Here is a 14,264-nt window from a genome sequence, read left to right as displayed (position 1 = left end):
TAAATATTTTGCCCATTTTAAAAACTGGATTGTTTAATTATTATTGAGTTTTAAGAGTTCTTTAAATGTTCTGGGGACACCTGGGTAGCTCTGTCAGTTAAGCATCCAACTCTTGATTTCGGCTTAGGTCATGATCTCAGGGTTCAGAATCGAGCCCTGTGTCAGGCTCCACGCTTAGCATGGAGTTGGCTTCTTCCTCTCCCACTCCACCTGCCTGCACACTCTCTCTCTCAAATAAATAAAATCTTTTTTTTTTTTAAAGTTCTTTATATGTTCTGGATACAAGGTCTTTATCAGATACATGAATCGCAAGTATCTTCCCCCGATCTGTGGCTTGTCTTTTCATTCTCCTAACAGTTTTTCAATGACTAATAGTTTTTAATTTTTCTGAAGTCCAGTTCACCAACTTTTTCTTCTACAGATTATTTATTTGGTGTCAAAAAAATCTTTGCCTAACTCACAGGTGCAAAGATTTTCCTGTTTGGTTTCTTCTGTTTGTTTTCTGGTTTAAGTTTGAAATTTAGGTTTTTGATCCATTTTGAACTGGACAAATAATAGAGATTTGTCTAAAAGCTGTAAGTAAACCGATCAAGAAAAAAAAGATAAAGGACACACATTACCAATATCAAGGAGAGAGACAGTAACAGATCATACAGACATTTAAAAAGGATAAAGAAAATGTTATAACTTTATGCCAATAAATTTGATGACTTCAGGGAAACAAATTCCTTAGTAGAAGCAAATGATCGAAAGTGACTCAAGAATAAATAGAAAACCTCAACAGACTAGTAAATAAATTGACTTTATAGTTTAAAAACTTTAATTGAACTTAAAATGTAAAAGTTCTCTTCATTTTCTTAAGACAGTGAAAAAAACAAGCCCTTATACTAGGATAATTGCAAAAACACATTTATAATAAAATATATATCCAGAATATATAAAGAATTATTGCAACACAAGACAACTCTATTAAAAAATAGGCAAAAAAATGTGAACAGACACTTTTGAAAGGAAGATACAGAGACCATGGTAAATAAGCACATGAAAAAACGCTCAACATCATTAGTCATTCGGGAGTGCAAATTAAAGCACTACTTTATTTATTTATTTTAAGATTTTATTTATTCATTTGACAGAGAGACAGCGAGAGAGGGAACACAAGCAGGGGGAGTGGGAGAGGGAGAAGCAGGCTTCCCGCGGAGCAGGGCGCCCGATGCGGGGCTGGATCCCAGGACCCTGGGATCATGGCCTGAGCCGAAGGCAGACGCTAAACAACTGAGCCACCCTGGCGCCCTACTTTAGTTATTTATAGTTCACCACAATACACAATGGTATTATCTGGCGGTGCCTGGGTGGCTCACTCGGTTGAGATCGAGGCCCCGTGTCCCTCTCCCTCTGCCCCCATCCCCGCCCCCCACCGCTTGTGTGCACTCTAATAAATAAAATCTTAAAACAAACAAAAACTATACATCTTCTAACATAGTTACATACTTAATACTTAAAAGTATTTAAATAACTGAAATGAGATAGGAGTGATTAGATGTAACTGGAAAAAATCCCTCAGTGTTTCTGATAATATGTGTAATAGTTCCGCTGAGATAGTTTTAATTAACTGGTTATCTGTAATAATAGAATGGGTTCATATACTGCTGTAGGATAAATAAACCAGTTTCTTGTTTAACAACAACACACACACAATGAGATGCCACTATATGCCCATTAAAATGGCAAAATTTAAAAAACTCAGAGTACCAAATTTTGAAAAGAATATGGAACACCTAGAGTTCTAGGTGTGAATGTAAAATGATATGAACACTTTTGCATATAAATGTTCATGGCATCTTTATTCGTAATAGTCAAAATCAAGAAAAACTAACTTTCCATCAATAAATGAATAAATTATGCAATAAAAAAACCTTCTAATACACATATTAACATGGATAAATCTCAAAACCATTATGTGAACGAAAGAAGCCAGGCACAAAATTTAACAGAATGATCCTAATAGAGCACAAAATTAATCTATAGTGACAAAAAGTCAGTTAGTTACTTATTTGGGGGTGGGGACTGACTGCAAAGAGGCATGAGGGAACTTTTGGGGGGTAATGTAATTGAGATGTTGATGATGCCAGTTACACTATACTATAATGCACACTTCCTATTTGTAAATTGTATCTTATTAATCACTTTTTAGATTTCTAACCCTAGTTCCAATGTTCTTTGCATTCAACTACTATAAATTATACTTTGTTAATTTATACAAACTTATGGCAATTTGGCTTCACATTAAAGGGAAAAAACTCAGGAAAGGATTCCCTAGGGCTGATTTAAGCTCTCAAGTGACTATCATGCGTGGCTTTGACTCACCTGTCACTGTAGAGTTTTAGAAGGTGAAAGCAGACATCTTGAAGTGGTCTCTGTGAGTTTTCTTCCTCCTTTACCACACAGCCAGAGCCCTCCAGGTACGCAGGAAGTGGGGAGCAGGCATACCTGTCAGCCTCAGAGGGATTCTGAAGGGAAGAATTTGATAAAACAGTACACCATCTACGAGTGTGTTTCACTACATGTGATCATGTATCAGTAACTTAGACACATGTATTAAGAATGATGACACCCTAATGGAATGTGTCAAGGATCTTAAGCTTATTTTGCAGTGACATGGCCCACCTGTCTTCAAGTGACTATCAAAGACTTTGGATAGCTGTCATTAATCCTCATACCTTTCTTGTCACATTCTTTTTTATTTCTTGTCACAATTCTTATTACACTCAGTTTCTTTAGTGTTCTCTTTCTCCTGACAATTCTGACAAGTGATATCAAAGATAGTAACTGTGGACAGTAAGAAAAGAACTGAAGAAATGAGGGCTTTAAAAACATTAATAGTGGCGCCTGGGTGGCTCAGTTGGTTAAGCGTCCGACTCTTGGTTTTAGCCATTATGGTCTCAGGGTTGTGAAATTGAGGTGTGGAGCCTGCTTGGGATTCTCTCTATCCTTCTGACCCTCCCACTACCTCTCGTACTCTCTCTCTCCCTAAAGAAAATAGTAAGTTAAAAAACCCCACATTAATAATACTTTTTAAAAAGAGATCTTATTTGGGGCACCTGAGTGGCTCAGTCGGTTAAGCGGCTGCCTTCGGCTCAGGTCATGATCCCAGGGTCCTGGGATCAAGCCCCGCATTGGGTTCCCTGCTCAGTGGGGAGCCTGCTTCTCCCTCTCCCTCTGCCTGCCACTCCCCCTGCTTGTGCTTTCTCTGTCAAATAAATAAAAACCTTCAAAAAAAAAAAAAAGATTTTATTTATTTATTAGAGAGAGAGAGGGAGAGTGTGAGTGTGAGGCAGGGGAAACAGAGGGAGAGGGAGAAAGAATCTCAAGCAGACTTCTTGCTGAGTACAGAGTCTGATGTGTGGCTCGATCTCACTCACGCTCCTGAGACCATGACCTGAGCTGAAACCAAGAGTCAGATGCTCAACCAACTGAGCCACCCAGGCACCCCTCACATTAATGAATACTTTAATCTCAACACCGTCAAGGCATATGAAATATGATATATTTAGAGGCAAATTTTTCAGGCCTGCTAATTTGGGGCTATACCAAACTTGAGGTTGGGCTGTATCTCAGGGAATTCCCAAAAGGATAAAACAGCATTAGGAATAAAGAAAAACCCTCTCATCTGGGGGCAGGAAAACAGCTTTAAGAAAGTCAACTGTGGAAACATCATATTAAATAAAATAGAAGCAGACACTTGGAGAAGTTTAAGAGTAGCCCTGTCCAGAGGCAGGAGAAAAGTTTCCCAACAGATTTCCTGGGTCCATTTCAATTTTATGGTACTTCCAAAAAAAGCAGTTAGGAAAAAGTATTATGAAGTGTGCCTTGATGTTTTTTTCTCTGCAGTACTTTTCTGGCAAAAACAGAACTTCCCCCATGACTCTTGGTTGGCTCTACTGGACATAAATACCTGAAATGCTTCTTCATACATGCTGAGTGCCCTGGAAATTGAGGCTGTTGGTGGAAGCAAATACCAAAGATGAACAGCCAGGGCGCGTTTCCAATCCAAATATGAGCACACATTGATCTGCCTGTGCTCTGTGAGCTGCCATACCTGCAGGAGACAAAATCATCATCACAGCTATGTGTTATACATTCCCTTGTTACTGCCCAGATTTGCAAGTTACTCACTTATTCAAGTAACATTTTACTTCTTTTTTAAAAGTAATCTCTATGCCCAATATGGGGCTCAAACTCCCGACCTTCAAGATCAAGAGTTGCATGCTCTACCAACTGAGCCAGCCAGGTGCCCCTATTCAAATAACACTTTAAATGAACTACACTGGCAGTGTTAATGATCCAAATATAAAATACATAATTCCTTGGTGGCGGGTGACAGGGCGGATTTAGACTATCGGTACTCTGAGAAGAGATGAGAACCAGAGAGAGTGAAGAGGAGGTCTTCTTACTGCCTACAGTTGCCATATTATAATACTTTAATTTGTGCATAAATTCTGACCAGCTATTTCATTTTGGAAAGTGACATCAAGATGTCAATTAGGCAGGCAGCAAAAGAAAACTGGCTTAAAATAATTATGTTATATCACCCATAAAATGAACAGAAGTGGCTACTAAAAAGAGTGATACTACACGACATGAAAAAATGTCCACATACAGTTAACTTGCAGAACTGCTATTTATAACTGATTTTATTGGAATATATACACATGTAAATATGCATACATATATGTTGATATAGACTTACAATGTGTCTGGAAAGAGACTACAAATTATTTATGTTGTTTACCACTAGGATAAGGAATACTGTGAATTTTAATGTTTTAATTTCTATATAACCAGTTTTCTTTTACAATGTACATGTTGTACCTTTGTAATTTGAAAATAATTCCACTAAAATTTAAAAACAAGTTGTTTAGTTATGTGTCACAGTATAGAATTTACAAAGATAGCTCTTTCCCTTTACCTCAAGCCATCTTGAATTTATCAGAAAATTTATGCAAGTTTATGAGAAAAGAGGAAAGTACCGGTTTTCCAGCCAACAAGGCAAAGATGCGCAATCTCTCATCCTGGATGAAACAGTTAGCCTGGAGCTGTTGCCAATCCACCAGCTGCATAGTAAGCAGCTCCCGGATTGACTGGCTGCCCACCAGCTGGGATAAAAGAAGGGCAAGACGATGATCACCTACAAGAGAAACAGTGCTCTGGTGATCATGAGGATTAACAGACTTGGGGAAATACTTGGGGGTATTCTCTTATTTCTTCTAGCCCTCATACTGTGATTACTTTCTGCAGTAGTGCCAAAATACTGACCAAGAACTTACCATTTTCTGCTTGGGAATAAAATATTCAAAGTAGTTTAACCTAAATTACATACAGACTGTATAGTGTACAGAGTTCAATGACAGATCTACTATTACTTCTGCGATCCTAGATAAGGTACTTCATCTGTAAAATGGAGCCAAGTATCATCTGATTCAAAGCTTTGTAGTGAAAACTGAGATCACGTAATTGAAAACATGCCTATCTAGAATAGCACTGAGAAATGGCAAACTGAAACGTAGATAAAACGTTCACGTGTGTGGTATAGAGAATCACTGACTTTCACTCTCACAGGTCTAATCATCTCTTTTACTAAAAAATTTTAAGTACCAAGGGCTGAGGCAATAAAAAGATTTTTATTAACCAGAATGTAAGGGGATAGAAATTCCAGTTTATGAAAACTTCCAGTTAAGTTGTTAAGAGAAAAATGCTTTGTTTCAGCCCTTACTACAAACCACCTAAAAGTCAATAGTCCTTCTCCTATTTTGTATATGGGTCAGTGCTTACAGGTCTACATAAAGTACCATCCTGCCAAAACTGAGGCTCTCATTGCAAAAGTTTCCTTCACAAACTAGAGAAGCCTAGATGAAAGAAATCATGCATCAAGAGCACATCTGGAAATGTGCAGGATAAATGGTCTCTCTGTATACAGGTAATCAAAGCATGATTGGACTATGATTCATCCAGTTAGTGCTGTAGCCTACTTGACCATGAGCTGCTAGTATTCTAGGTGAGTGATACTAAAAGGAAAAAAAAAGATTATTTCAGTGTATCCAGAGAACCCAAAAGACAAGATTTATTGGCCAAGATGTATAAATATCCTGGTCACTAGAGATGGTTGAGTTCAGAGCTTGATACAATACATTCATGAAGATCCTCTCTTTGCTTTGATTACACTATCAACCAACCAATTGGCTTCTGCCAATCCTTGACTTTTCACAAAGACTTTCCCATTGATAAGGACATATACTGAACAAATGGCAGGATTCTAGGGTACTACTTCAAGTTAATTTTTGTGTATGGTGTAAGGTAAGAATATAAATTAATCTTCTGCATATGAATATTCAACTATCTCAGCATTATCTTTTGAAAAGACTATCCTTTCCATATTTAAATTATCTTGGCACCTTTGTCTAAAATCAACTGACTATAAGTGGGAGGGTTTTATGTTTGAAGTCTCGTTTCTATTCTATTTTTCTATGTTCACCCTGATGCCAGTACCACATTGTCTTGACTGCTGCAGCTTTACAGAAGTTTTGAAATCAGACAAGTGTGGAGTTCCCTGATTTTGTTCTTCTTTTCCAAAACTGTTCAGGTTTTTTACATTTCCAAATAAGGATCAGCCTATTAATTTCTGCAAAAATGCCTATTCTAGGCATTTTGATAGAAAGTGCACTGAAAGGGCGCCTGGGTGGCTCAGTCGTTGGGCGTCTGCCTTCGGCTCAGGTCATGATTCCAGCATCCTGGGACTGAGCCCCGCGTCGGGCTCCCTGCTCAGTGGGAAGCCTGCTTCTCCCTCTCCCACTCCCCCTGCTTGTGTTCCTGCTCTCGCTAACTCTGTCAAATAAATAAAAAATCTTAAAAAAAAAAAACACAAATGCACTGAATGTACAAATCAATTAACAACACTGAGGTTCCCATCTATTAGTGGTTCTCAATCTGAGTGGTGTTTTTTTTTAATTTTTTTTTTTATTTATTCACGAGAGACAGAGAGAGAGAGAGAGAGAGAGGTAGAGGGAGAAGCAGCCTCCCAAGGAGCAGGGAGCCCGATGCGGGACTCAGGACCTGAGCTGAAGGCAGACGCTTAACCATCTGAGCCACCCAGGCACCCAATCTGAGTGGTTTTGTTCCCCAGGGAACATCTGGCAATGTCTAGAGGTATTTTTTTGGTTGTCACAACTGAGGGTAAAGGACTCTTATGGGCAGAGGGCAGGGATGCTATTAAGTATCTTGCAACGCCCAGGACAGCCTTCGCAACAAAAAATTACCAGCCAAAAATGACAATAGTGCTGAAACTGAGATGTATTCCATGAACAGGAAATGTGTTTCTTTATTTATGTAGATCTTTATTTCCTCATTACTGTTTTATAGTTATAGTACAAGTCTCATTTTTGTTACATTTATTCGTTAAGTATTTTATTCTTTCTGATATTATTGTGAATGCACTGTTTTTCTAATTTCAGTTTTGGTTTGTCTGTTGCTAATACATAGAAACACAACTTAATTTTGTATACTAATCTTGAATCCTGAGAACTTGCTCAACTAGTTTTAGTCTCACTGCCTTTTCTGTGGAGTCCTTAGGACTGAACTGTCAACATACAGAATCATGCCATTTTTGCTTCTTTTCCTTTCCTGATTACACTGGCTACAACATCCATTACAATGCTGTATAGAAATGGTGTTCCCAATCTTAGGGTGAAATCATTCAGTCTCAACATTATGACATTAGCTGTAGATTTTTTGTACATTTGCTTTGACATCAGGGTAATAATGTCATCACAGAACAAAATGGGAGGTGCTCCCTATATTTTCTGAAAGAGTTGTAAAGGACTGGTATTACTTCTGTAAAAACAGTGTTGGTTACCAGTGAAAACATCTGGACCTTGGCTTTTCTGAGTGAAGATTTTTTAGTTACTAATTCAACCTCTTTACTTGTTACAGATCTATTCAGATTTTCTATTTTTTCTTGAGTCCGTTTTCGTGATTTATATTCTCCTAGGAATTTGTCAATTTTATCTAAGTTGTTGAATTTGATGACACAGAATTTCTTATAGTAGTCCCTTTACTGTAGGGTTAGTAGTGATATCCTTTCTTTCATGCTTGTTTTTGGTAATTTGGGCCTTTCCTTTTTTTTTTTTTTCTTTTTCATAATCAGTGTAGTTAAGAGTTTGTAAACTTTCTTACTCTTTTCAAAGAACGAATGTTCGGTGCTATTGATTACTGTCTTTTTACACTGTCATTTTCATTGATTTCTGTTCTGGTCTTTACTATTTCTTCTCTTCTACCTTTCGGTTTAGTTCTTATTTTGCTAGTTTCTTTAAGGTAGAAGCTTAGGTTATTGATTTGTTGGTAGATATAAGGTAACACTGATAGTGTTCAAGTATTTTACATTCTTTAAATTTTTTTAAAGATTTTTATTTATTTGTCAGAGAGAGCGCACAAATGGGGAACAGCAGAGGGAGAGGAAGACTCCCTGCTGAGCAAGGAGCCCGATGTGGGACTCGATCCCAGGACCCTGGGATCATGGCCAGAGCGGAAGGCAGAAGTTTAACCAACTGAGCCACCCAGGTGTCTCAAGTATTTTACATTCTTGATATTGTTTAGTTGTTCTATCAATTATTAAAAGTGGAGATAGTGAAGCAAAAGTTTTTAGTAAGCTGAAAGGTAATGCCTTGCCAAAAGTTTAACCTTAAAGAAGAGAAAAAAAGGGGGGCGGGTAGAAGAAAAAGTAGAATTTGTGAACAAATAAATCTAAAGACCTGACTTCTGGTACTCCTTAAGATCTTCTTCTGCTATACACACATGTGTTTGGTGAGCATAACTTTTTATCTCTTTAATGATTCATAATCTTTTTAACTTTATAAAAGGCCAATCCTGAAGATAAATTCTCACTGTACAAAAATATATGAAGATCACAAAAGGCTAAACATGTAGTGACCGTGGAACGTAACTGTCCACGTAGAAAAGTTCTTGACTCTAGCCTTTCCTATGATTTGTTCCTTACAATCCAAACTGGCCAAGTCCTCCAAAAAATAAATCCAATTAATGGATCCAATTATTTGGTTTCAGATAAGTTAGTAACAAGGTTTGATCAGGGATCTTATTATACACAGATTAAATTGGACTATGCCATCTTTTATTCTTATCAAGATTTGTTTCCGGACAGTTATTAAGTACTTGTGGAATGCCTCTCATTAGTGGAAGGGGAACTAAAAAAAGCACAAATATATAATGGGAAGTCCTTAAAAAAAAAAAAAGTAAATATCTCAACCTGGAAATTAAATTTACATAATGCAAAAAACCTATGTTTAAAAGGTTCAGAGTATTGCTTAAAGTGGGAGGAAAAAAAGCCTAATATCAAAAAAGGAATTCACTAACATGGTACATTTGTAGATAAAAGAATACTGAGAAGCATTTGACTAAAACATCTGTATTAGAGAACATGAAAAAAACACTACATATACATATATATGTAGCAGGGGACCATCTTTGAAAAGTTTACACGCATATGTTGCTTTGTGTACACAAATTTTAATATACCTTATATATTACAAAGTAAACAGTCCAAGTACAAGCTGTACATTGAAATGCATATAGTAAATACTAAAGGATTTATGTGATTTGGGTTTATTGCTTTTTGCTTATCTGTATCTTCTAGTTTTACCAGAAATGCATATGTAGCATACAAAATTAAAATAATTTTAATTAAATAAACTTAATGCTTAATGTTCTAAAGAGAAAACTAGAAAACACAGTCCCTATTCTGGAGGAACTAGCAATCTTCCTGGAAAGTTTATACTTACTTCAGGTTAGAAGACAAAGGCAAATCTATAGTTAAGGGGTAGGGACCACTGGTGAGTAGGATGTAGATAAGGGTGCAGAGAAGGACCATATGCCCTACCTGACTGCTGGGCCAGAGAGCAGGCCTCGCTGATCCTCTTGCCTGTGAGGTAGCTGAAGACAGCCTCCACAGGCCTGTCTTTTCTGGTTAAGGAGACTTCCTCCTCAATTTGAAGCGCAGCAGTTTGGGATAGCCAGCGAGAAAAAGTTCTTCTTCGCTCCAGAATCTGAATGTATTCACTAGGCTCATCCGGCTGGCTGTCAGGCTCCTTCAGGTGGCCCCATAAGGCTTCACATAATGTCCATGTTAGGCTCCAGTGCTTCACAACTAAAGAAGGGACAGGTAAACAATGCTATGACATGAAGTCAAAGTACCTACAAAGAGGACATCATTCTAACTGTGGCATAAAAATACATAAATTAATAAATACCCCAAACAACCACTCAAGCTGATTTCCCTTAATCTGTCTCCAGCTCACTCTGCTGTGTCTTACAAGTTCCAGAGGTGTGTAGTATAACTGCTTGTTCATTCCATATTCCTGTGGTACTTATATAACAAATGTTAGCCCTGTGTTCCTTTAAACAGGTTCTTATAAGCTGCATTATGGCTAATATAGTCTCAAATGACAGAGAAAAATCCTCCAATTTGATTAAATTCTGTTTACAAAATGCTTTAAGAAATATGAAGTGCTCTAAAAACTTGTGAGGGAGTCTTCTCTCCTGTAGTAGGCACAGCTTAACATTTAATGAGCCTAAATGACACTGCTGAAAGCACTTAAGAGTAGAGCCAACTCTAAACTACACAATGTAACCATACAGGAGTTACCATCTTCATTTTACAGATGAGGAAACTGAAGTACAGAGCATTAACTTGCTCAAAGTTATAGGCAACGTGTAACGGAGCCAAGATTTGAACCCAAGTAATCGGAGTCCAACTCTACATTAACTACTATTCATATTGCTCCTCAGGAAGGAAAACAAAATGGAAGCACTGCTTACCACTAAGCAAAATACAAGTATACATTGGGAAGATGACACACATGCTTGAAAAGAAGATTAGACAACTGAAGCAAACACAAAGAAATGAATATCTACAATTCTCAAAATGTGTGGCATGGAACAGTTTAAAATAGTGGCCATTCTTCAATAATGGTGAAAATTGTGAAAGGTAAAATATAATTTTTCTACGATTTGAAATAGTAAGTTCCCAAATTAGAAAAGCCCTTTATCAAAGTATTGGTTTAGAAAACCATGGTCACAATGGTAATAGAAAGGTAATGGAGAGGTTAGGAAGGGAAGTTATGAACATTAAATTGTTGGGAAAACCAAGTGGTACTTAAGCTGGACATGGAAGAATGGGTAGGATTTATTTTTATTTTTTTTAAAGATTTTATTTATTTATTTGACAGAGAGAGACACAGCGAGAGAGGGGACACAAGCAGGGGGAGTAGGAGAGGGAGAAGCAGGCTTCCCGCGGAGCAGGGAGCCCGATGCGGGGCTCAATCCCAGGACCCTGAGGATCATGACCTGAGCTGAAGGCAGACGCTTAAAGACTGAGCCACCCAGGCGCCCAAGAATAGGCAGGATTTAGAAAAGCAAGAAGGAATGGCTTTTTCTCCCTATGCTCTCTGGGTGGAAGAAGGAATGCAATTTCAAAAATCCAAGGAATTTGGCTATAGTTCCTATAAACAAGGACTTGTATGTTAAAAGCCATAAGAGTAATTGTAAAAATGTTATCATTTCTCCTTCCTTGAGATTTTGCTCATTCCAACTCAACTACAAACAATTGTGAGCTCAGGCATCTGCTCACTACATTGGCTTAAGGAAACTTGTCCTCCTATGAACACATGCTTCTATGGCAGTTCCTGAAACGTCAAAGGTTAGAATAGAAACAGTTCAAACTCACTTGGTGCTTCCAGAAAGTCTCCTGATGCTTTCTTAACCCAATTTGCATAGTCATGAATGACAGCAACTCCTGGATTAGGGACAATGAGAGGACACAGCTCATCCACATGGACAGTGCTATGTTTTAATTTGAGCTCCAGAGGTATCTGGTATAGCTGCAGGTCTTCATCTGGCTTCTTCTGTCTCAAACTGAGTTTTTCCAAATGAACTTTGAATGGAGACTCAGTAAGGCTACAAGGGCAAATGACAAACAAGACAGAAAATGAAGTTAAGACAGATGCTAGAATTTTCCTACAAACCTTTGTTTCTTTTTATGGTTACAAAGGGAATGACAAACATTTCCCTGTGATTTTACAGAAATTGTGTTTCTTAATGTCAAACTATAATGAACTTATTTGCTATATAATGAGTAAACAAATTACCTGGCCCATGCATTCAGAATCCAAAGGCTTCTTAAAGCCAGGTTATAAGAAGCATGTGAATCAATACAGTTCGATTTGGAACTGGCTTCAACATGTATCTAGATACTATGAAATCCAGGGGCCAAAAGCCACTGAGGGATACTGATTTCTCAAATTACACTTAGTAAAGTATCAAAAGTCACGAGGCTAAGCTCATAAACACTACAGAACTGATTCTAAATTAAGACGAGTATATAATCAATCTGGTCTTCATTCGATTTTAAGATTGATACTAACAACTTTCAAAATATGATGTCATGCATAAACTAGGTTTAGGATCAACATTACTAATTGTGAGGTTCAAGAGATGCTGTTGTTTTGTATTTCTTCAAAGTCAATTTTTTAAAAACTAAGCATAACAGGTAATCACAGTCATTTAATCTGTAATAAAGATAGCACGTGTTATACAAAATAAATAGGAAAACGTTATACATTTTGCACAAAAAAAACTATGCATACTAATAACTACCAGGAACTATACATACATCATCTGCCTGAGATATACATATATACACACACACATGCACACTCATTCATATACACACATACAAAGTATATAGAACTGTAAGCACACATATATAAATAAATGCTAACGGTGGGGATTATGTAGTAATATATAACATAATACAGTTACCAGATGTCATCTTTTTCTTTCTTTTTAAAGTAAGCTCTACACCCAATGTGGGGCCTGAACTCATAAAGCTAAGATCAAGCATATGCTCTACCGACTGAGCCAGCCAGGAGCCCCTATCAGATGTCATCTTACTTCCAAATATTTTATGTATGGACGATACACAATTTATACATTCACCTTGAGGCCCAAGATACAGGAAATGTGATTTGAGAATATACCTTATATATGAAAAAAACACAAATATCTAAGTGAGAAAATAGGAAAAAAAGACTAATGTAATAAAAAGGAAGGAAAAAACCAAGGAATGCTGCAGCATCAGCTTTGGGTCTGTTACATTTCCAAATAAAGTTTAACCACCTAAGTATTATATACTCTTCACACCTTGATGATACAAATGGAGTTATCTTATCAATCAGTTTAGTTTTTAATTATACAAAGATCTTCTGCTATCTAAAGTTGTACTAAAAACATTTCTAGAAAGATCACAAAGCAGGGCCTTGACTTTGGGTCTCCTGAAAATGAAAAGGTTTTTCTTACCTACCAAGTTGTCTTTCTCAAAAAGCATAAGAAAAGATCCCTTCAGGGATCATTTCTATAGTTCGTTACTAGAGAAGTTTCTCTGAACATGTACAGACTTTAAGTGCAAGAAATGAACAAATAAACTTGGTTCTTGTTCCAAAAAAAAAAAAAAAGCATAAGGAAATTGTGACTCACGATTTAACAGCTACTGGATTAGGCAGGAATCCATATTCCATAGAATCGGCAATCTGATGATTTTCCAGTTCATGAGAGCCACTCAGCTGTTCTCCACTATTAGCAAGAGTCCAGTTGGGGCCCCAACCAACTCGAAATGAGCGTCCCATAAATAGGGCCATGTCCATCAAGAGTTTCCCCTTGCCATAGGTGACAGACTTTGCAAGAGGGACTAGGCCTGGTTGTCTGCGTGTACCCACAGTTTTCAACTGAACTTCAGGGGCTGGGCTGGGCACTGTAAACACAGAGGTCAGGGGTGGAGGGACAGACCAAGGAGATGTGGATGGGATAGTCATCAAAGATGCTGCTCTGGGAGTACGACATTCTTGTACAGAGGCACTTGGTGAAAGAAAAGTTCCACTAGTAAACTTTGATTGTAGTAACCCACCAACTGAAATAGGGGGAAAAAAAGACTATTAGAAAATACAGTCTCTATTGCTTCTTGAACAGCAATAATCAGTGAGGCTGAAATTACAGTTTTACCAAACCAATTAAATCAGATATAGATGACAAGAAGCAACTCAGAGTCTGTGGAATACTCTTTCAACCAGGAAATCAAGGCAGGAATTTTAGTGATGATGATGCCAACAACAATATTAACATTAATAACAAACACTGCCACTACT

At 37.5% G+C, this 14,264-nt stretch overlaps 1 protein-coding gene across 7 annotated transcripts in view; it reads right to left on the bottom strand.

Moving 5' to 3' along the window:
- The window catches only part of NUP98 (nucleoporin 98 and 96 precursor), a 121,003-nt gene that overhangs the window by 17,040 nt on the left and 89,699 nt on the right, over positions 1-14,264 (bottom strand). For all 7 annotated transcript variants that reach the window (XM_025894238.2, XM_073879633.1, XM_025894237.2 and 4 more), the window contains 6 exons: positions 13,600-14,029; positions 11,792-12,021; positions 9,947-10,213; positions 5,031-5,188; positions 3,956-4,099; positions 2,368-2,510 (listed from right to left, as the gene is read on the bottom strand). In XM_025894238.2, coding sequence (XP_025750023.1) covers positions 2,368-2,510; positions 3,956-4,099; positions 5,031-5,188; positions 9,947-10,213; positions 11,792-12,021; positions 13,600-14,029 — 1,372 coding nt within the window. The remainder of the gene's footprint in view (positions 1-2,367; positions 2,511-3,955; positions 4,100-5,030; positions 5,189-9,946; positions 10,214-11,791; positions 12,022-13,599; positions 14,030-14,264) is intronic.

The sequence above is a fragment of the Callorhinus ursinus genome, unplaced genomic scaffold, assembly GCF_003265705.2.
Source record: "Callorhinus ursinus isolate GAN/ISIS: 27379988/994484 unplaced genomic scaffold, GSC_fseal_2.0 scaffold35, whole genome shotgun sequence".
Lineage (NCBI taxonomy): Eukaryota > Metazoa > Chordata > Mammalia > Carnivora > Otariidae > Callorhinus > Callorhinus ursinus.
This window is presented reverse-complemented; position numbering and strand designations above follow the sequence as displayed.